A 24,619-nucleotide genomic window follows, 5' to 3' on the forward strand; every position below is an offset into this window, starting at 1 on the left:
ATGTGGTTTTTAGAATGTTGATCTAGTGTTTCCCAAGTTCTTTCATGGTCATGGCTGATGAACAATTTAATTTAAAAAATGAAGAAATAATATGTTTAAATAAATAAGATAAAATTTTGGCATTCTGATAAAAGAGTTAGCTATTCGGGGGTTAAACCCGGAGCATTTATAATCGTTTCAGATTAGTTTTCAATTGTCATTTTATCAAGTATAGTCAGTAAGGATTTTGTTATTCATGTATTTGTAGGGCTGGTTACCATAAATATTTTATTAATGGAGACATTTTTAGCACCACCTAATGGCAGCCAAGTAAAAAGAAAAACCTTTTCCAATTTAGAATTTATTTGCATAATTCAAATTAAGCTATATAGCAATAGTTGCTTATATATGAAACTGAAGTTTTACATTCCCTGATGTACCAAATAGGCTGCTAGAAATCCATCTCCAAGCCATTGGCTTGAGTGGAAATGAAGCATAAGGGATATTTGATAATGAAACCAAGAGATTTCTGTTTTCTTTATGAGAACAAGGATAAGAAAATATGTAATAAATTATCCCAATTTTATGTGAGGAGTTTTACTCTAATTTTAGGAATTTACCCATCAAGAGTTCTTTCTCCATACCCCAGTTAATTTCCTGACAAATATACCTTGACTGTTGCATTAGCATGTTTAATTTGTGTAGTTTTTCTTTCCTTTTCTTTTCTTTTTTAAAGATTTTATTTATTTATTTGACAGACAGAGATCACAAGTAGGCAGAGAAGCAGGCAGAGAGAGATGGGGAAGCAGGCTCCCTGCTGAGCAGAGAGCCCAATGTGGGGCTAGATCCCAGAACCCTGAGATCATGACCTGAGCTGAAGGCAGAAGCTTTAACCCATTGAGCCACCCAGGCACCCCTAATTTGTGTAGTTTTTCAGTAGTTGTTTATAAAGCTTTGACCAATTTAATATACTTGTCTAATAAAGCATCTTTTATCTTCAGTAGATTTTTTAAAACTAAGATTCATGTCTTCCTGCTTCTTCTGTCAGAATCGTTTTTATTGAATGTGAGTTGAACAATGAGGTTTATATCAGAGATAAGTAGCCCTAGCTTAAGTTGTACCTATTTACCTCATATGGTTCCTAGCAAGACTTGGGAAATGTGTTGACTGTTATATCCTTAACTTTTGGATCAATGGTTCTGGTTATACTATGCATCTGAAGGAGAGTTTTGGTAACACCAGATTTGAACATTCTTTTTTTTTTTTTTTAAGTGATAAGCATTTTTTTTATTTGTTTATTTTCAGCATAACAGTATTCATTGTTTTTGCACCACACCCAGTGCTCCATGCAGTACATGCCCTCCCTATTACCTACCACCTGGTTCCTTTCAGACCAATATCACTGATGAATATGGATGCAAAGGTTCTCAACAAGATCCTAGCAAACAGGATCCAGCAGCACATTAAAAAGATTATCCACCATGACCAGGTGGGATTCATCCCTGGGTTGCAAGGTTGGTTCAACATTCGCAAATCAATCAGTGTGATAGAACACATCAATAAGAGAAGAGAGAAGAACCACATGGTCCTCTCAATTGATGCAGAAAAAGCATTTGACAAAATCCAGCATCCGTTCCTGATGAAAACGCTTCAAAGTATAGGGATAGAGGGAACATTCCTGAACTTCATAAAATCTATCTATGAAAGACCCACAGCAAAGATCATCCTCAATGGGAAAAAGCTTGCAGCCTTCCCGTTGAGATCAGGAACACGACAAGGATGCCCACTCTCACCACTCTTGTTCAGCATAGTATTAGAAGTCCTAGCAACAGCAATCAGACAACAAAGAGAAATAAAAGGTATCCAAATTGGCAAGGAAGAAGTCAAACTCTCTCTCTTCGCAGATGACATGATTCTTTATACGGAAAACCCCAAAGCCTCCACCCCCAAACTACTAGAACTCATACAGCAATTCAGTAACGTGGCAGGATACAAAGTCAGTGTACAGAAATCAGTGGCTTTCTTATACACTAACAATGAAAATACAGATAGGGAAATTAGAGAATCAATTCCATTTACTATAGCACCAAGAACCATAAGATACCTGGGAATAAACCTAACCAAAGAGGTAAAGGACCTGTACCCGAGGAACTACAGAACACTCCTGAAAGAAATTGAAGAAGACACAAAAAGATGGAAGACCGTTCTGTGCTCTTGGATTGGAAGAATAAACATTGTTAAAATGTCTATACTGCCTAGAGCAATCTATACTTTTAACGCCATTCCAATCAAAATTCCACCGGTATTTTTCAAAGAGCTGGAGCAAATAATCCTAAAATTTGTATGGAATCAGAAGATTTGAAAGTTCTTCATCCTCATCTCAGCACTTGGGCTTGATACTTCTTTCGGCTTAACTTGATCAAATAGTCACTTGTTTTTAATAATATTATCTCCTATAAAATCCTATAAAAACATGTAAATAACAGGATAGTCTACAAGTTGACTGTATTCAAGCCATATGTATAGCTGTTGCTTTCATATTCCTATAATATCTCTTATAAAATTAATGAGAACCTGTGCTTCCAATTTGGATATAGATGAGTAAGAAAGACTTTCACTCCCATGATGACAAGAACCTAGGCTAAATAAATACCACAATTTTCTATGAGGCTATCAAAGAGCAGGTAATGCAGAAAACCCTGGATGAACTGAATTTTGGGAAGAAATGAATGCCTTATAGATGATCAGAGAACTGTGGAAGTTTCCATATCTGGGGTGGGTACTTGACCTCAGGGAAGTAAGCCTGATTTATATAGGGAGAATTTTCAGGATCAAGGGAAATCAGCTGTGTGTTAGACAAGAGTGTGTCTTTGTGAGATGAAATGATATCTAGAAGAGGTCCAAACGCAAAAACAATAACCCCCAGGTCAAGCCGCAGATCCTACTATGGCCTAACTCATTTTTTCAAGAATGTGCCTATTGAAGATGGTCTAGAAATGGACTCATGAATTCTTGCATTGATTGGAATCTGGAATGATGAAGGAATGTAATCCAAACATGAGCCAAAAATATCTATAATTTCAACCCAATATTCTCCCTGCTTAAATATAGGCAAAATCAAAATGGTGACATCACTAGTCATTTTGAGAGGGGCTAATCACAAGTAAGTTCGGTCTAAATAAACCCCAATTTCTGTTCAACACAGTCATCAGAGGTATATTATCAGATGACCAAATTATTGAAATTAGAATGCAAAAAAATTATGACAAGTATTAGAAATACTTTAAAGAATTTAAAGGTAAAGCTGCAGGAGAGGAAGAAATAGAGGATTTTAGAGGAGAAATGGTAGCTCTAAAAAGGAATAAAATAAAACTACATTTGAGAAGTAAAAATATATTACAATCTTTATTGGATGGGTTTAACAGCAGTGCAGAACAAAAGGTTAATGAGTTTGAACACAGATAGTTATGAAATAAATAAAAACAAAGAAAAAAGATTGAAAAAATAAAAAGAGGATCAGTAATCTGTAAGAAAATATCAGGAGTTCTAACATACACGGAGAGGATGGATTTAGGAAGAAAAGAAAGAAAATATGCAGGAAAAAATATTTGAGGAAATAACTATTGACAAATCTTCATATTTTATGACAAAACAGAGATAACAGAAGCTCAGGGAATTCCAAACAGGATATATACAAAGAAATCCACATCTTTGGTATATTCAGTCAGATTACTAAAAACAAAAAATAAAAAAAAGTAAACCAGTTAAAGGTTAAAAAAAAGACACAACATATATACAATGAAAAGAATGACAGCTAGCATTTCATTTTCTATAATAAAGACTAGAGGTAATAGAAAGTCTTTGAAAACAATAACAAAAGCCAACCTGAATGTTGTATTCAGTGAAAATATTATTCAACTATCAAGTTGAATAAGATAAACAATAACTGAGTTAATACTTCATGAGAAGTTCTAAACTACAACAAATGCTAAAAAATTTTTTCAGGCTAATGGAATAGTACAAGACAGGAACTCGTAGCTAATGAAAGAATAAAGAAAAAGAAAAAATATATGAATAAGAAAAATATTTTCTTGATTTCTTTAAATGATAATTGACTGGCAGAAGCAAAAATATAAATGTATTCTGCACTTCACATATATATAAAAGTAAAATTCATGACAAAACTAGCAACCAGAGTGGAAGATGGTATATGGAATTATGCTGCCATTGAGATCTTGCATATGAAGTGATAGAATATTAATTTGTGGTAGAACATTGTAAGTCAAGAATGCATATGAGTAACCATATTTTTAAAATTTAGTTATTTAAAATTAACTCATTGCTAAATAATCCATGAATCAAAAAATATCACAAGGGAAACTTTCAAAGTTGAAAATTTTAAAGTTAAAAAACAAAAGTACAACATATCAGCTTTTAGAATGCAGTTAAAGTAGTGTTCAGAGAGAAATATATGGATTAAGTAATTATCTTAGAAGAAAAAGATCCAAGCTTTTCCAAGTTTCTTATTAAAAACTCTAGTAAAAAAGTAAACCTAAATAATAAGAAACAAGAAATAATTAAGATATTATCAGGTATCAGTGGAATAGAAGCAGAAAACAAAGCCCAAATTTAGCTTGCAAGATTCATGGGAGGTGGAGACCAGCATAAGGAGGGGTGTGATTTTGAACTATTTTCAAAGATCAATCGGTACGGTCACCACATTAATAGAGTAAATAGAACAAAGTATCATAACATATCAATAGATGTGGAAAGCATCTGATAAAACTTAACACTACTTATAATGAAAACTTTCAGCAATAGGAATAGAGGGAAAACTTTCTCCATTAGATGAATGACTGCTACAAATTTTCCTATAGCTTATACCCATAATAGTGAAATAGTGCCTGCTTTGCTTTTCAGCTAGGAATCAAGTCAGCATTCAGATTTTACTGGTGGTCCCAGCCATTGCAATAGAGCAAAATAATAATAATAATAAAAGGTATACATATTGGAAAGGAAAACATCTTTATTTGTATTTTAACATGGTTATGTATGTATGTTTAATCTCTAAAAAAGTGCTAGAATAAGACAAATTCAGAAAGGTTGCAGTATAGTAAGTCAATATAAATAAAATTGATCAAATAGATTAGTAATAAACAAAATTTTAAAAGAACATTTAAAGGTGACCTCAAAACACAGTACCTTAACAGGGGCCCCTGGGTGGCTCAGTTGGTCAAGCATCCAACTCTTGGTTTTGACTCAGGTCATGATTTCGGGAGCCAGTGATGGAGCCCAGGGTTGGCCTCCATACTCAGCATGGTGTCTGCTTAAGATTCTTTCTCTAGGATGCCTAGGTGGTTCAGTGGGTTACAGCCTCTGCCTTCAGCTCAGGTTATGATCCCAGGGTCCTGGGATGGAGCCCTGCATCGGGCTCTCTGCTCAGCAGGGAGCCTGCTTCCACCTCTCTCTCTGCCTGCTTCTCTGCCTACTTGTGATCTCTCTGTCTGTGTCAAATAAATAAAAAAAATCTTTAAAAAAAAATGAACTGAAACCACACTGAGTTCTCATTCTTTGCATCTCAGATTCTGAAATGTCCACTGTTGGCCAGAGTCTGGGGAAATGGTCATTCACACTATTTAAAAGCATGTGGATTAACTATTGACTTTTGAGAGATGATAGGTAGAGTGATATTTATAAAAATTTGAATAATTTTTCAATATTTACTATCATCAACTGGATATTATCTTAGAGCTTAGAATAATAAGAATATATTTTTCACAGTACTGCCTTTGCTATAAGAAACAGAAGCTAAAACTTTCACTTTCAGTTCCTATAGTTCTACAGCATTTTAATTTTTAGGTAGCCCTATTATTTATTAATTTTTGGCAAACTTTTGTATTAAAGTTTAACATATATACAGAAAAGTACAAAAATCGTTAGTGCATAGGTTGACGAATTTCAAAAACTGACCAGCCCTGTGTACCCAGCACCCAGAGTATTAAGTAAAACATATGGGACCCCCAGAAGTTCTGCATTGTGCCCTGTTCTGCATCACAACCAGTGTTACCACTATCCTGACTTCTGACACCATTCATTTAATTTGCCTGATTTTACACTCGATGTAGTTGAGGTTATACAGTGCATTCTCTTGGAGAGGTTTATGCAAGTAATGCATGATGCTGTGGTTTCTTCATTATCATTGCTATGTCACATCCCAAGTATTTGTCCTGTCCACAGTTAACAGGCATTTGTGTATATTCCATTTTCATCCATAATGAACACTATTGGTATAAATGCACTTGTATATCTTTCTGAACCTGTGAATTTGGGGGGAACATATACCTTGGGGTGGAATGGCTGGATCAGAAGGTATGCCTATATTTAGAAGATATACAGATAACTTATACATAGTGACAGATACTTTTTCAATGTGCTGTAGTGATTTCCACTCCTGCCAGTAGTTGATAAGCATTCCAGTTGCTCTTCATATGTGGCTATACTTTCTATTTCCTATTTCATTTCAGCTATTCTAGTGGACGTTTAGTGGTATTGCATTTTATGTGGCATTTCTCTGATGACGAATGATCCTGAGCATCTTTTCTGTGTTGATTAGTCATTTGGATATCATATTTCTTGAAAAGCTAATTGCCCCCATTTTTAAAAAAAGATTTAATTTATTTCAGAGAGAGAGAGAGAAAGAGCATGAGCAGGGACGAGAGGCAAAGGGAGTAGGAGAAGCAGACTCTGCCACTGAGCAGGGAGTCTGATGTGGGGCTTGATCCCAGGACCCTGAGATCATGACCTGAGGGGAAGGCAGACACAACGGAATGACCCACCCAGGTGCCCCTCCCCCCTCAATTTTCTAATGGATTGTTTTCCTTTTTCTTGTTGATTTGTAGGATATATTCTAGATATACATCTGTTATCAGAAAGATGTGTTGCAAATATCTGCTCCTACAATGTTAGTTGCCTTTTCATTCTCCTATTCATGCCTTTTGTTAGGCAAAAGTTCTTAATTTTGATGCAGTATAATTAACTATCCATTCCCTTTCTATATTATAGTTTACCTCACTGTTCAAGAATGTTTTTCTTATTCCATGGCCTTGTAGCTGTATTGCTTTTATGATTAAATGTTTAAAGTTATAAAAACATTTATATAAAAGTTAAATATTTCCAGCTAAATCTTGGATTTTTAGATTTTTTTTTAAATGCTAGGCCATGGATGTATGTGTATTTTATTTTATTTTTCAAAAGATTCATTTATTTATCAGAGAGAGAGAGCACACAGAGGGTGAGGGAGACAGAGAAACAGACTCCCTGTTGAGCAAGGAGCTTAATGTGTATCCCAACAGCCTAGATGAGTAGTTGCACAAAGTGTTTCCTAAATATTTCTTGAATGAATGAATGAATATTGAGATAGAAGAATGCTCTATTATTTCTTCAGAAACTTGAAACAAAAAATAATGAACCTTATCCCCAGGGGTACAGGTCTGTGAATCGCCAGGTTTACACACTTCACAGCACTCACCATAGCACTTACCCTCCCCAATGTCCATAGCCCCCTCCCCCTCTCCCAATCCCACCTCCCCCCAGCAACCCCCAGTTTGTTTTGTGAGATTAAGAGTCATTTATGGTTTGTCTCCCTCCCAATCCCATCTTGTTTCATTTATTCTTCTCCTATCCCCCTACCCCCCCATGTTGCTTCTCAATTATATGTTTATTAAAAAAAAAAAAAAATTTGGAAGCGGAGGTGAACCATAAGAGACTATGGACTCTGAAAAACAACCTGAGGGTTTTGAAGGGTCAGGGGTGGGAGGTTGGGGGAACAGGTGGTGGGTAATGGGGAGGGCACGTTTTGCATGGAGCAAAACGTTTTGCATGGTGTTGTGCAAAAAGAATGAATACTGTTACGCTGAAAAAATAAATAAAATGGGAAAAAAAAATAATGAACCTTAGATTATTTCCTGTTTTTTTTTTCTTTTAAATCAAAAAGGTAAATTCTTAGGCAAGTGAGAAATGTATGTTTTTCATTCTTCTATTCATCTTAGTCAACATTGCTCCTTAATACAAATTTTAAAAGTAAAAAAAATACTTTGGTATTTTTTAGCTCTAGGCCACATATCCTCATATTTTTGAGACAGGATCAAAGCACATTCATGATGCATAGAGGAGGAAGGGTCACATTCAATCACATGGCTGTATTTAAAGCTTCTGCTCTGTCAATGTACAACATATCAGTTTCCATTCTTTTGCCCAACACAAATCTCATGGCTGAACCTAAAATCAATGGATGGGGATATATAAATATATAATTTCTTACAGGAGAAGGGGGTGTGATTATGTTAAACAACTAGGTATTTTACTGTTCTGTCTTGTGGTAAATTCAATAACATTCTCTTTGAAATATTTTATATATTCATCAAAAGTGTTACATATGCCAATACATTTATTTGTGAATTTAGTTCATTTAAAAAATTGGTCATATGATGTAAAGCACTGAGCTCAAAAGATAGGACTTACCTATATCTATAGCAATATTATCAAGAACATGACATCTCAATGGATGTGTGCATTATTCATTTCTTCATAGAATACATGCAAAAAATTCATCTTTGTTATGTAAGCAGAAAAATGACAAGACTGAATTATTTGAAAAAGCTAAAGGAAAGTTGACCATACAACATCAAATCAAATTGCCCTTTATTATACTAAATCCTCCCTTTTCACAAGAAATTTTCCTTGTTCTGTGTATAAGGTATTTTTTAGTTGGGCTAGAAGTGCATTTCTTTGTTTTATAAGTATAAAATTTACAAATGTGTCTGAAAAACACATGGACTTCCATATCTCATAAATGGCATATAATATTAGTTGATTTATTCCCACATATAACTCAACTAAATATTCTTGTAATTCTTACTCTGATTCCATTTCATTCACCAAATTTCCCATCAGTTAATAACAAGTAATTATATTTCTGGATTAAGCAATTATTAATTTTATTAATTTCTTCCCTCATTCAAATACTTATATTTGCAAGTGTCCTGTCTATTCCCACATAGGTGCCTCCAGCACACTGATGCTGGTGGAATTTTGATCGGGATGGCATTGAAAGTATAGAATGATCTAGGCAGTATAGACATTTTAACAATATTTATTCTTCTGATCTATGAACATGGAGTGTGCTTCAATCATTTTGTGTCTTCTTCAGTTTCTTTCATGAGTGTTCTGTAGTTCCTCAAGTACAGATCCCTTACCTCCTTGGTTAGGTTTATTCCCAGGTATCTTATGGTTCTTGGTGCTAGAGTAAATGGAATCAATTCTCTAATTTCCTTTTCTATATTTTCATTGTTAGTGTATAAGAAAGTAACTGATTTCTGTACATTGATTTTTTGTTCTGCCACATTACTGAGTTGCTGTATGAGTTCTAGTAGTTTGGAGGTGGAATCTTTTGGGTTTTCCATATAAAGTATCATGTCATCTGCGAAGAGAGAGAGTTTGACTTCTTCACCAATTTGAATACTTCTATTTCTTTTTGTTGTCTGATTGCTGTTGCTAGGACTTCTAGTACTATGTTGAACAACAGTGGTGAGAGTGGACATCCTTGTCATGTTCCTGATCTCAAAGGGAAAGCTGTCAGCTTTTCCCCATTGAGGATGATATTTGCTTCTATTCGTTTTTCCTAGATAAATTTATGAAGTTGAGGAATGTTCGCTCTATCCCTATACTTTGAATAGTTTTAATCAGGAATGGATGCTGTATTTTGTCAAATGTTTTTTCTGCATCAATTGAGGGGACCATTTGGTTCTTCTCTCTCTTCTTATTGATTTGTTCTATCACATTGATTGATTTGCAAATGTTGAACCACCCTTGCATCCCATGGATAAATCCCACCTGCTCATGGTGGATAATCTTTTTAAAGTATTAGCTAAGATCTTGTTGAGAATCTTGAGGAATAAATATTCCTCAGGGATATTTGTCTGAAATTCTCCTCTTTGATGGGGTATTTGCCTGGTTTGGGGATAGGGTAATGCTGGCTTTGTAAAAAGAGTCTGGAAGTTTTCCTTCTGTTTCTATTTTTTGAAACATGTTCAGGAGAATAGGTATTATTTCTTCTTTGAATGTTTGGTAGAATTCTCCAGCTATTTAATTTTAAAACAATAGTTTTATTTATAATATTTGATACTATATATAAAATTTTAAAAAATAGTAACTTGAAGATAAGATGTCTGATGGAGAGAGATACTCTAGACCCAAAGGAGAGAAGCTTAAGAGAAGAGTTGATAGAAATACAGTTGTTCTCTAGTCAGAATGTAGAACACACTTTGGCAGCAACTATGTTTTTGTTGGCAGATATCTCCTTCTTTCCACTGATTGGTCTACCCTAATAATTTATTTTTTTGCCTCCCATTTCTTTCTTGATCAGGTTTTTGTGATAAGTGCTCCATACCCACTACCTAGACATCCATTCTCTCAATCCTTATTACCCAGTCATTTGGACTCTGGACCATTCCATTCCATTGAAAAAGATTAAGTCTAATGATTACTAATTACCATCTCTGTAATCTTTTCTTCAGGTCTAATTATTCTGGACTTACAGGAAGTGTTACATGGTTACCTAACTTTGCCTTCTTAAAGTTCTCTCTTATCTAGGCTTCCATTTTACAGTATTATTATCCTTGTTCTAATTTTGTTAATTTTCTTTTGCTTTTCTTTTCTTAAATGTTGGGGGAGGGTCAATTCCCCCAAAGCTCTTTTTCTTTTTCTATATTCTGCTTCAAAGAGACATGGATTCTTGACATGTGATTGCTAATTTATTTTCTTGCCCCATCTTCTCTTCTAAGATTTAGTTTCTTGTTTCCCAGTGTTAGATAGTTTTTGCATCATTAATAAATACACATTGTGCCCAAAACAGAACTTATATCCTCAATCCCATATTTTCTTCTTTTACCTTTTTATTTATTAATAATGACAATTTTCCCCTTAGTAATTGATGAAAAGAATTCACCATTTTGTCCCACATCATCACCTCATATCAACATGTCTTAATGAGTTTCTTCTGAAATATAGTCTATTCTTCCAATCCATCTAGTTACTTGTCAGTTCTTAATGAAAAATTTTATCACCTTATTCCCCCAAAACACAGTGATATCCTAACTGTTTGCTCTGTGGCTAAATTATCTGTGTCTTTTATACATGCCCCCATTAGTTTGATTGCCATAATCCTGACTTTGACCATTCTATTCCCTTCTTCCACCCAAGGTTTAATGCCTTCCTTTAGTCTATAAGATAAATTCTAATCAGGAAGCTCAGCCTTTTCAGTCCATTTATTAGAGGAGATGAGCTAGTAGCAGGGGTTCAAATGAGTTTGAACACCGAGGAGTGATTTGTTGGGACAAACAATCTTATTCTGTGGGTCAGAGAGATGCTGGGTAGACCAGGTACAAGTTTAACAACAAAGACATAATATCCTAGCAGCCAGGAGGAAGAGAATCAGAATGTGAGTCAATGCAATATCCAAATGGGTAGGACAAGCATGTTTAAAGGGGCCCAAAGCATAAAATCTAGAAGTCAAAGATGCAGAAGTTAAGAAGCCTGGGAGAAATTTGAGTTGACTCATTGGCAACTCTGAAGTCCACATTCCAGACTTGCCATTGCTGGTGTTAAAATTTTCACTCTAAAGTTACTTATCACACAACCTGCCTTTCCATTTTTGTCTTCTATTCAAATTCTCAGGCTGGATAGTCTATGGCTAAGATGTGGTCTTGCCTGTCTCTCCAGATTCATCTCTTAACTCCCACTCAGACATCCAACATCCCTCAATACTTTAGCCTCTTGTACAGTTTGCCCTCAAGTCTTTCTACTCTTGGAAAACAAGCTCTAGCTTCACATTCTCTGTGAAACCTTCCTCAATCCCTTTGAATCAAATTACATCTTATCTGTATCTCTGTATCACTTATCACACCTCATAATAAGTTTTTGTTTCATCTTTTTCCTCAACTAGAACTTAACATCAGGCACTGGCTTATCAGTTTTTCTTCTTCACTGTGTAACAGAGTACTCAACAAATGTTAATGTTCTATTGATGCGTAGTTAAAAAATGGCAATCTGATACTCACAAAATGACTACTGCTTTCCTGCCTCCACACCTATGCTAAAACTTTCCCCTTATCACTGATACACCTCTCTCCTGCCTTCTCCTCCTCCAGGAGGAGAAATCTTCTTAGAAGATTTAATAAATGTTCCTAGATGCCACGTAATGAACCAGGAGTAGAAAGATGAGTCAGACAGGGTTCCTGCAGTAGTTGCAGTCTGTTGAACTCAAATTAAAACCCCACCTAGGTTGGACTTTGGTTACCAGGCTAGCCTGAAAGGAACTCTCTCTCCTTCAAACTTCCATAGTTCTGATGGACCGTATGACTACTCAGATCAGTATTCACTAATTATTTAATATTGTAATCATGAGTTGTTTTTGATTCTCAAATAAGTTCTTGACCTCTTATTTGTTTCTCATCATACAGTTTGTCTGCTAAGACTACACATTTTTTATTGCCAACTAAACTGGGAATTCTTGGAGAACAAAGACTGTATCTCTTAAACTTTTGTGTCAGTTTCAATACATTAAGCAAAATGTGTTACACACAAGGAAGGGTGCTGTAAGTGAGTGGGATACCATGTGTTGAGACCATGTGGGGTAGTGGGAAGACATCTTAGGAGACCATCGCAAGCTCCCCCTGCCTCCTGAGTTGGGGAAATTCCTATAAGACAAGAGCATTGTGTGTCTAACGCAGTAGGTGATCTGAAGGGTGAGGGAGACCCTGAAATTCTGAAAGCTGCAGACCATTTGGTTATAGGATCCTGTTTCAGAAAATTGGCTCTATGGGCCACTTCATAGCAGGTCTTTCTAGTTTTTAGCTTCTATTACTAGACTGATTCTTTAAATCTCCTAAGTATTTTAAACAAGCCCCCCTGTGTTCCTTTCATTCATGTCAAAACCCATTTAATTTTATGGCTCTGATATTTTCACATTGATACTCTGAGTATCCAATTTTGGGTTGACAACATGTCTTTTCATGTTGATGAGTTTTGCATAAATTAGAAGTACATTATATATTGATTAGTGGGAGTACAGGCTTGAGTTTCCAAGAACAGTTTGGCATTCATAACAGGATATATTTAAAACCAAATGGCTAGGACTATCCCACTACATTGCTGTGTATAAATCCCTGACTGTATTCACTACATCATAAATAATAATGAAAGTAAATGTACGTTTATCAGAAAGAATCAACAAAACCCCAGCACTGATTTGCTGATTGCACTTGTCTCACTAGGCATTAAGGCCAGCTTTCGAACAAGGGTGCCTGAAGGTTTGATTGTCTTTGCCGCATCGCCTGGCAATCAGGAAGAGTATTTTGCACTTCAGTTGAAGAATGGACGTCCTTGTTTTCTTTTTGATCCTCAGGTAAATGAGTAATCATAAGACTTAATATATTTGAGAGTGTACTAGGTGCCAGGGACTAAGGTAAGCGCTTATATTTCACATTGAATCTTCACCAAAAACTTGGAGGTAGGGGCGCCTGGGTGGCTCAGTGGGTTAAGCCTCTGCGTTCAGCTCAGGTCATGATCTCAGGGTCCTGGGATCGAGCCCCGCGTCGGGCTCTCTGCTCAGCAGGGAGCCTGCTTCCCTCTCTCTCTCTGCCTGCTGTTCTGCCTACTTGTGATCTCTCTCTCTCTCTCTCTATCAAATAAATAAATAAAATCTTTAAAAAAAACTTGGAGGTAAGTACTATTATTAGCCTCACTTTACTGATGAAAACAATGGAACTTACAAGGGTGCTGACGACTTGCCCACAGCTGAAATAGCAGAGCTCTCTTTCAAACCGCATAGTCTGACTGAGAATCTGCATGCTTAACAACCATATGCTATCTTATAATGAAGATGGAAACTTTTAAATACATTTGAATAGATCTATTTTTATTTTCCTTGAAAGCAAAACTATGTCTCTCTTTAATTCTTCCACATCCTCTCTCCCTCCTTCTCTCTTTCTTTCTCTCTCTTTTCCTTCCTCCCTCTCTCCCTCCCTCCCTCCCTCCCTCCTTCCTTTCTTCCCTCCTTTGTTTACCAGCAAATATTTATGTGCCTATCAGGTACTATAATGCTGGGTATCACAGACTATAATAGTTTTAAAGTTAAATTCAACCATGCCCCTGTGAAACAATCTAGGTAAAATTAGTGTAAATTATTCATGAACATTATGGAAGAAAAGTACAACGTGCTGTTTATTATGGGAGCATAAAATAAAGGGTCTTTCTTTTCTGAGTTGTCAGCCTTCTCTGAAAATGTGATATTTAACTGAGATGCAAAGCAATGAGGAAAAATCAGAGCAAGAACACATGTCTGTATGGAAGATGCATGTTTGAGATGGGGCAGGATAGAGGAGATACTAATGAGATCAGGAAGGCACTGAGAACAAATTTCCAGAAGAGAAAATAGCAAACATTAAGTGCCCAAGTAGACAAGAACGTGACTTATTCTACACATCAAGATGAATGTAATATGAATGTAATGTAGACCAAAGAGAAACATGGGAGTTTGAAAACCTAAGTGGAGACCAAGTCACTGAGTGCTTTGTAAGCAAATGTGAAGTTTTAAATTTTTCCCAAAGGCAATGGAAAAATTACTGAATACTTGTCTTCACTTGTGTTAAACAAGTATTGGTAAGAGTTTGACAGTAGGTACTATAGTGGGCCAGAGAGTAATGGAGGAATGAGTAAGGTTTTGTAAAAGATGATTTGCTTTCCATTTCCTCAGGTTTTCAACTTTAAACTGCTGATCTAAATCCTACGTTATGCCTGCCAAGTCAGTGTTTTACATTATGCTGTGAAGCTGGCATGACTTTTTCTCTTTGTACCTAAGTCATGGGCCAAAAGCTGTGGGTGAGGATCAGCACTTGATATGCCATGGACACCCACACACCTTAAAGAAGAGAGGCAGGCCCTGCTGGACTCTGTATCTGAGCATCATGTCTGGCTCCTTGTAGAGGACCGCAAGATTCTGGCTGGGTTCTCCCTGTGTCGGGAAGGTGGAAGACCCATGAGTTGGCAACTAGAAAGACCAAGGAAAGAAGGTTTACCCCTGGTGTTTTGACAGGGGCCTGATAACTGCCAGGCCAGTACTTGGTAGGTACTCAGCCATAGACTTCTGGGTATCCTGTAGAATTGCAGTGTCTTAAGGCATACCAGTAAATGGGCAGTGAGTAAGCAAAGAGGAAATAGCTTCGCATGTAAGCAGATCCAGTAGCCAGAGAGAATGGGAGAAGCAGCTGTCTCAGAAGGCCAGGCAGATGGCAATGGGGAAAAAATACCCAACAACCAGCACACTGAAGTTGATGGAGTAACAGAACTGAAAATATTATTTATCATTTGACAACTTTAAGTAGACGAATTAGGAAAGGGACACTACTGAGCCTGAGATTAGCAGGGCAAAATATGTAAGAAAAATATAAAAAAGATTTTCAGATCTTCAAATAAGAAGAATTTCAGAAGGAGAATAAAAAAACACATGTACAATAAAAGGGATTAAAAAGGATGAGAAAAAAATAATGGAATATAAAGTAGGACAGCATATCTTTTTAAGAAAGAATTGATTATAAATTTATTGAAAGGACTCATGAAGTTCTAGTCAAGGTTAAACAAAACTATTGCTTCTGTAGGACCTCTATATGCCAGGCATGATTCTATGTGTTGACTGTATATGTAAACACACACACACACACACACACACACACACACACACTCATTTAAATACCACAACTTCATGAGGTAGATGCTCGTATTATTCCCACTTTACAAGTTAAAAAAAAAAAAAAAAAAAAACAACCAGAGCCATGGTTAAACTAATTTCCCCAAAGTCATCCAGCTAATTAGCGAAGAAGTCAGGATTGAAACCCAGGCATTCTACCTCCGAAGACCATGATTTTAACTCTGATACTATGCTGTTTGTCAACATGAAAGAATAACGCTTATTAATACCCAGAGACAGATAAAATACCATCCATGTACCGTATTGGAAGGAAATATTTCAGCAAGCCTTCTAATCAGAAGGAAAAAAGAAAAGTCTGAAATATGAAGAGGAAAAGCAGTGGTGAATATTAAAGCTGGCAATATTAAGTTGAGCTTAAATTTTTAATGGTGGTGTGACTAGAAATGTGTTTTATTCTGCCAAAGAATATTTGAAATAGAGGAGACATATGGCAAAAGCAAAACAGACCAACAAACTAACCTCTAATAATTGTTTGGTGCTGAAATTACTAAAAGTTGAAGGAGAGGGAAAGATAAGTGATTTGAAAGTTTTCTAAAGGTATCAACTTAGTGGAGAAGGCAGTAGGGGAATGGACCACATTGGTGTCTTATTTTCATAAGATAAATAGGCAAAAATGTTTTGTTTTAAATGCTGTGAAATACATTAATTATTGATAGAATGAAAATGTTCCAAGAACATCCAAGTTAACAAGGTGAAAAGAGAGACTAAATGGTCAAAATCAACAAAAATTATGAAAAGGAAGGAAATAGTACAGTGAAATAGAAGAAGGTCAGTGAAAATGAAAAATTCTGCTCTGCTTTTCTTCCCCCGACTCATTTATATCTGGGAATAATTGAGAAGAAACCAGATGGAGAAAAACCTTAATTGTATAACCCTTTATTCATAGAACTTTTAAAGTACACAAAGTGGGTTCACATTAATTATCTTACTTCATTCTTGAAGTAGCCACTTGAGGTAGTATTGTTTTCATCCCTGCTTTAGATGAAGGGGCCTAACTAGGGTCACACAGTAATTTAGTGATGGAACTGGCATTGGATGTAGTTTATTTCATTTAATGCTGTTTGTTAAACACCTATTATGCTCCATGTGCTGTGCTATGCAGTCACGCACTAGGAACACAGTAATAAGACATGAACAAAATGTCCTTCATTCTTGCCATCCACTCATCTGGACCTCCTGGTCCCATGGTTGGAGTACAGAGTCTCTGCTTGAGTTGGACAGGTCAGGGAAGGACCAAGACCCAGAGAAGTGTCCTGTGGTGAGGTGACTTCACATTAACTCGACTTTACAATTGGTCATGCCCATTGCAAATGTCCATCCCAATCTCTGTGTGATTCTAATGATTAAGCATTTCCCAGAGCTCCGTTTGCAACCGTATGCTGGCTTGTTGTTCATCAACTATTTTGGGTATAGTAAACACACAAACACACCCCAAACATGGGCCAAAGTTTTTACAGAATTAATACAAAAATGATTTCCCCATATCTGAAGCATGACTGTGTCTCTTTGAAGAATGTGGTATCTTCAAATTCTGCAGAATAGAAGATGAAGAGGTTTATTCCGCTTAGCCATAGTATTGTCATCAAGATCCTGAGAATGGCTGCCAGAAAGCTCTCTGACTTATCTTTTTCATCTCCTTTTCAATGATCAGGTCAGTGGGAGACATGATAGCAGAGTTCAGGGAAGCATACACGGGGCATTGCCAGTCATTTCTGCCCCTTTCCCTTCTCCCTCAAATACTTACATAGAGCACTCATCACTCTCATTCGCTTTTCCAGCCACTCTGTCCCTACCCTCTATACCCAAATCCTAACCTGTATAAAAAGTTGGTAGGTGCCAGCCCAGTATGAAATGAATTGTTTATAGCCAAAAGTTGGAGGAGCAGGGGCATGGGAAGGATTTAATTAATGATAGCTGGCAAGTGAATTTTTATCTGGAGTAAAAGTATCTCTCCACAAGGCAAGAGTTACCTGCATTTTTAAGAAAGTAACAATTAATTAATTCAAAAGAATATAAGGTATTAGTTAAGCAAGATTAGCTTAGGATGTATTTGAGAACACGTGATCAGGTATATTATACTAAGTGGTCTTAGGACATGATGCTGTATATCTGTATGAAACAGTGAGCTCAAACTGGCAGAGACTGCGTCCTTCCCACCACTAAGGAATTTACACTCCAGTGGAGGTAAACTGAACATATCATATCTGCTCACTTTTTAATGAAGTCTCTACATATTTTCAGACAAAAAAATGTTGAAACTGGAATAGAGAAAATTTTGAATATTCTTCCATTGTTTTTTTTTCTCCTTTTACGAAGGAATAAGAATGTAGAAAGTTAGAAGTATCTCATATTTAAGGAAGTTGGAACTTCTATATGCTTCCCAATGATGTTCAAATTATATTTTGAATACTTTAGGTACTACTATAAGCCAGTTTTCTTCCCTCTATCTTTGAATGAGATAAGATTATCTAACGAATGCCTTGTTTACTCATTGGACAGGTAGTTATTTGTTTCATGTGTCTTTCTTATCAGACTGTATAATTCAGTGAGAGCCACGTCTGACTGCTTTGTCATGAAACAGATCCTTGAGGCTAAGTCCTTGGAATATAGTAGATGCTCAGTAAATAAATGTCTCTTGATGGATAGACTTACTGACTGGCTCAATAACTATTGGTAAAATATACTCATAATTGAAGAAAATTATCCATTTTCTAGGATGAAATTTCCAGCTCTTTAATGATTATTTAACAATTTAGTTCTTACTTGTTTTAATTTTTCAACTTGTTAGAAACTTTGACTTTTACTGATGATTATTTTTTAATTACTGTCCCAAATCCATTCAAAATAGTTAAATTTGAATCATGAAAAGAGTATTTTATAGGAATTTAAAGTCACCACTGTCTAGCAAGCACATCACTTCAATATAACTTGAAGTCATTGTGTATGTTTCTTAAAATATGTTAATAAACTTAAGTAATGAATTATTTACATAACAACGTAATCCTACATAGAGGCTATGGAGTAAGAAACTTATTTGGTTTTCCTTTCAGTGATCGAATACATTCTGGAAATAAATATTTGGGGAAGGGGGAAAGATTCTTTATGATATTTAAAACTGAGTATATGAACTGTTGGAATTATTATTAAGAGTCACAGTAAAGAAAAGTTCCTCCAATTCTTAATTGCTGTATTTTTTTGTTAAGTCTCTAACAATTAGCTGTCATCTCCCATGCTTTATATGATTAACTCCAATTTGGATGTACTTGGTCAGATGATATTTTGTTGACCAATAATAACTTGTGGTTATCACTTAAATGTTTTATGTTCAGGGGCATTAAGAAGAAACTCACATAACATTCTGATTTCACTCAGGAGGGACCTGCAAAAGTGAAAGCATTCAAACAATTCTGAATGACATTTATTTAACATGTCTGGTATTTCCCAAATGGAAAGGACAAACTGCATGCTGTGACAATAGAATTGATCGCAGAATTATTCTCTTACCATTGGTGGGGGAACATAATTTTCAAATGATCATCAAAGAATAATATGCTGGGGCGCCTGGGTGGCTCAGTGGGTTAAAGCCTCTGCCTTCGGTTCAGGTCATGATCCCAGGGTCCTGGGATCGAGCCCCACATCGGGCTCTCTGCTCCGCAGGGAGCCTGCTTCCTCCTCTCTCTCTGCCTGCTTCTCTGCCTAGTTGTGATTTCTCTCTGTCAAATAAATAAAATATTAAAAAAAAAAGAATAATATGCTAAGTTCTTCCAAGTATAAAGGAAATTTGGCATCCTGAGGCTGTATGTTACGTACTCGTATTTGTCTCCAATAAATGTGATTTCTGATGTAGAGAACTATTAATGCTTCAAATTGTTGCCAAACATAATATGAAGAACCACTTACTCAGACACCTGATCTTTAGAATGCAGCATCGTTTGTAACAATTTTAACGCTAACTAAGTACACTTTGATGAGACAGCATTTAATAAAATGCTCATTAATTTCATCATTAGCAAGGGTATGCTAAGAAGTAAGCCAGTTTCTTATGTCACGCCCAATTAGCATCCCATGCTAGTAATCCCATTAGTATTGTTGAATTCACTAATGGAAAAACTAATGGGCATGCTACCAGGGCACATTAATTGGGCACGACACCAGTTCTGGTTTTAATTATTAAACTACGATAATGAAATGTGTGTTTGTAAAATATTAAAATGTTGAAATAGGATTGAAGAAAATAAAAGAGTAGGTAGAGGAAAGAGATATAAAGAAAGTCAACCTACAAAAATTCAAGAATTAGAAAATGGATTTACCGAATGGTCATCCTTCTAGCTGATCGAGTTGTCTGTAAAAGTTGGGATATTGTCCACATGAGGAGCAACCCACCCATCCTCATGGGAAATTAAAAGCTGTTTTTTGGTAATATGAATTTCTGTATGCCATACATGTTGTCATGTTCTGTATGAGGCCTGACAGGAGCCAATTAAATGTGTAGAATGGACATGTTACATCCCTGAAGCTATGTTAGGGAAATATAAACAGAATTGTTATACTTAAGATGATATGACTCACGCCCTTTCTGTGATATAAATCTTCAGTTATAGCAAGTAATTATCACTTTTCTCTTTTTGAAAAATGGTATTCCAAAATTATGGGAATTTGGTGAAATATTCCAACTAATTGAAAAAGATTTGTAATATTTTACCCAGTCCTATTTTGTTTTTTGAAAATTTTTATTGTATTTAAGTTGATTATTGATAAGAAAATCAGTTTTATTAAGAAAGAAATGTATTTTCACTTAGAAGGTTTGGAGTACTTTTCTGGTGGTTTTTCCTTTAATAGTAGTAGTAGTAACTGATGATGGTGATGAAGTTGAAATATTTTCTACTTTTATTTGTCCACTAACACTAAAAAGGGTAACACTGTGTGGAACCTGATAGGCTGAAAACGTTTTTACTTGGCTAGAAAGTACTCAGATGGAAGGTTTCTCTTCTACTTCTCTTTCTCTGTTTCCTTATCCTCCCCTCCTTTCTGATAGTTTCTGTTCTTGAGGTCTGCCATTTCCTACTCTTACCTGCTTAGAAATTCATTTTTATCTATGATGTGATGGCCTCAGATACAAGTATAAATGCTAGATTTTAGACTAAAGAACACTGAGTACAAATGGTCAATGTATTAATCATAACTGGCTAATTTTTAAGATGATTCTCATTCTTTCTACTGATTAGCAGTGTAGTAAAGGTAGGAGAAACTAAGTCGCTAGATATTTCCCCATCTTTAGAACAGTCCAGATTGAAGAGTATGTTACTAGTTTTAAATTCTTATTTCATATTTCTGCCAAAATCTTAAAAGCTAAAATTTTAGAATAGAAAATTCTTTACCTTTCTGATGACTATAAGTGCACAAAATGCAAAAGTGCTTGTAAGAGATTTTTTAATCCAAAGAGGAGGTCTTTTCAGGCTTGAGTACTATGGTGTTTGTGGAAGGACGTCAGAGAAATGCTAGAATGATGTTAGGCATCAACTTTGATTTTGAGTTTGGTTTGAAAAGCATGCATGCTTCCATCATGATCATGTCAATATTTATAATAGATTTTTAGCAAATATAGAATTACATGCGTATGCGTTTACAAATATATATAGTCATTCATTCATTCATTCATTCATTCCCTCAAGGGGTCTTCAGTGGAAGTTACTACAACTAATGATGGTGGGAAACAATACAGTGATGACAAATGGCATGAGATAATAGCTATTAGGCATCAGGCTTTCGGCCAAATCACACTCGATGGGCAGTATACAGGTAAGAACTTAATATATATAAATAGTTCTATCGATATGCTAATGTGGCTATACTTTTCTGTTGATTATATTTCTACATCTTTCATTTCACCTTTATCTCCTCTCAATTTAATTTACATTGCTGTTGGATTTGCCTTTGGGTTGCTCCTAAAATGATGAAGTCTGGCAACCATTTTCTCATTATGCACGGTTTCAGTAAAGCAAGAGAAACAGCAGAGTCATCAGCAGCAATTTTGTCTTTTACAATTTGCAAGAGCTTTTTACTGATGTTCTCCTATGTTATTTTTGACCCACAAAAAAAATAAAATAAAATAAAGCAGTTATTATATGCATTTTAGAAATGATGAAACTGAGTCTCAGGAAAAGATAAATACCTTTTCCCAATTTGCACAGTTGATAGTGTTCTTGGGATGCTGATCCTGTCTTTGTAATTTGAAGTTCAGTATTCTTTCCATCCTACCCTCTCTACTGTCCTTATATAATTATAAAACAGTTACAGTACCTGCATGATGATTTAAGCTTTTATCAATATACTCAGGAAATATAGAATTATAATGAGCACCTACTGTATGACAGTATTTCTGTAGAAACTCTGAATACAAAGAGCAAGATTTACATTTCAGGTGGGAGAGGGGCAGGAGACAGAATAAATAAATGTTGAACGAGATTAGGCAGTGTATATTTTGAAAATAATAAAGCAGGAGAAGAGAGAAATTGTGTATGTGTGTGTGTATTAGAGAGGGAATGTTGATCTCATAAGGGACTGTTAGAAAAGCCCTCTTGGATAAGGTGACATTTGCACAGAGACCTAAGAAAAGTAAGTGGGTAAGCCAGGAGAGTAACCAAGAGAAGCATGTTTCAAGCCAAGGGAAAAGTTGGTGCCAGGGTCCTGAGGCGGGAACATATATATATATATGGCATGTCAAGGACCAACAAGGAGGCCGGTGTGGGAAAGAGTGGGTGGAGAGCCTAGTAATGGGCTGACATCAGAGAGGATTTTAGGGCTGTATTACAGGATCTTGTGGGCTTTTGCTTAGAAAAAAAGGAAGCTCTTTGGAAATGAATTTTAAGGGGAACAGGGTGGAGATGGAGAGTGCAGTCAATAAACTTCTGTAATAATTATAAAATAATTCAGGCAAGAAAAAACGGTTTCTTGAACCAGGAAAGTAAAATTGTGGTTATAATGAGAAATCTGGGTATATTGTGAATGTTAAATTAAAAGCATTTGATTCAAGTAGAGCAGGAGTTGGCAAACTACCTATGGGCCATATTCATCTCATCACTGTTTTTATAAAGTTTTACTGGAGCACAATTGCATCCATTTGTTATGCATTGTCTGTTCCGTTTGAAGCTGCATTGTTTACAAAGCCTGAAATATATACTACCTGGCCCTTTACAGAAGGAGTTTGTTAATTCCTAATATAGACGGTGACTGCTAAGTTTAGGACCTGGGCAACTGGAAGACTGTCGTTGCCATAGCTAAGGTTGACAAGACTGTGGGAGAAGCTGATATGGACAGAGATATTCAGTGTGAAGGCAGTTAGTCTTAGTATCTGTGAGGCATCCACGTGGAAATATCAGATAGGGTTCTGGATTCAACTCTTAGTTCAGGGAAGATTTCCAGACTAAAGATATACAATGGGAATTGTCAACTAAGGATGGTGTTTAACTCCAAGGAACCAGAGGTAAGTAGAGCTAATTAGAGTTTGGGTTCTGAGGGAAGAAAAGAAAAAAGCCCCTACTCCCAAGAAAAGATGGAGTTGGATAGAAGTCTTAACAGGAGACTTGCATGGTTATACAACATAGCCAGGGACCAGGCCTCTTCTGGTCTTTCACCTGGTCGTTGGCATAGGCGCTCAGCCCTTTAGGTCATCCTTCCAGACGACTTAGGACATCCATGTATGTGGAGAAAGAGATCTGAGAGGCGAGACAGCCTGGTCCTTCCAACATCAAGATGTCGGGACGTGAGGAAAAACCATTGAAGAAACATAAAAAAGAGGAGAACCAAGAAAGAGTGGTTTCCAGGGCTCAGTGAAGGGGTTAAGCATTTATTAAATTAGCAGAACCCAGATTATCCTGGTGCATCTGGAATTCTCATCTCCTTTTCCATAGGTTCTTTGACCGCCCTGAATGGGAGCACGATTATTGGAGGGAACACGGGAGTGTTTGTGGGAGGGCTTCCACGGGGTTATACTATCCTCAGGAAGGATCCTGGTAAGTTTGCTGATGGTATAGGGTTTATATGTTGTCACCAAAGTTTACAACACGATCAAGTATGAGTACATTATTTTAAAGTATGAATATTAGTATTATATTCTATTTCATGCTATATTTCCTTTATCAGTATGTCAAAAAAAGTCCCTTAGGTGTCTTCTTTTCTAAAGGGACTGTGTATTACTTGCATTTCAATTCTTGGTGCCAGTCATCGACATATAAAAGAGTTTATTAAACTTTTGCTGAAATGAATGCTACTAATTTCAGTCAAAGGCATCTTATTTTAGGATTATGTATTAGTTTTTCGAAGATCTTAAACTGAAGCAATACAGAAATGTTAAACTGTGGATTTGATTTATCCTTCAATAGGGTAAAGAACATTCTCTGAGTACTGAGCATGTGATCAGTGCTAAACTAGTCCCTAGATGTCCATAGATGAATAAAATGTGGTCTTTGCCAGAATAGAGGGTATATTATAGAGGGCATATAATGCTGAGCAAATGCTGTAAGTACTGTAATTGAGACAGAGACAAAATAATTCCTAAATTTTTAGAATGAGAGATGGAGCACTGGGTGTGATTCAAAATGAAATCAATAAAAACTAACCTGGATGAAATTAACCTGAGGCAGAAGAAAAAAATCACCTTTCCAAAAGCATTGCTAAGATTTTAGGGTTGTTTTCCCATGTTCTCATTGAAGGGCATAGGGTGTCTTCCAAGTCTCTCCCAGGAAGTGAAATGTAACTACATAAATGAGCTAGAGCCTAGGTAAGTATACATTGTGCTTGTGTGGTGGTCTTCAGGGA

General features: G+C 36.0%; 1 protein-coding gene across 1 annotated transcript in view; it reads left to right on the top strand.

Moving 5' to 3' along the window:
• Window positions 1-24,619, top strand: part of USH2A (usherin) — a 714,551-nt gene that overhangs the window by 271,993 nt on the left and 417,939 nt on the right. The window contains exons 21-23 of the mRNA XM_045983172.1: window positions 13,311-13,441; window positions 21,475-21,601; window positions 23,713-23,814. Of these exons, the coding sequence (XP_045839128.1) occupies window positions 13,311-13,441; window positions 21,475-21,601; window positions 23,713-23,814 (360 nt within the window). The remainder of the gene's footprint in view (window positions 1-13,310; window positions 13,442-21,474; window positions 21,602-23,712; window positions 23,815-24,619) is intronic.

This window comes from Meles meles, chromosome 17 (assembly GCF_922984935.1).
Source record: "Meles meles chromosome 17, mMelMel3.1 paternal haplotype, whole genome shotgun sequence".
In the NCBI taxonomy this organism is placed as follows: Eukaryota; Metazoa; Chordata; class Mammalia; order Carnivora; family Mustelidae; genus Meles; species Meles meles.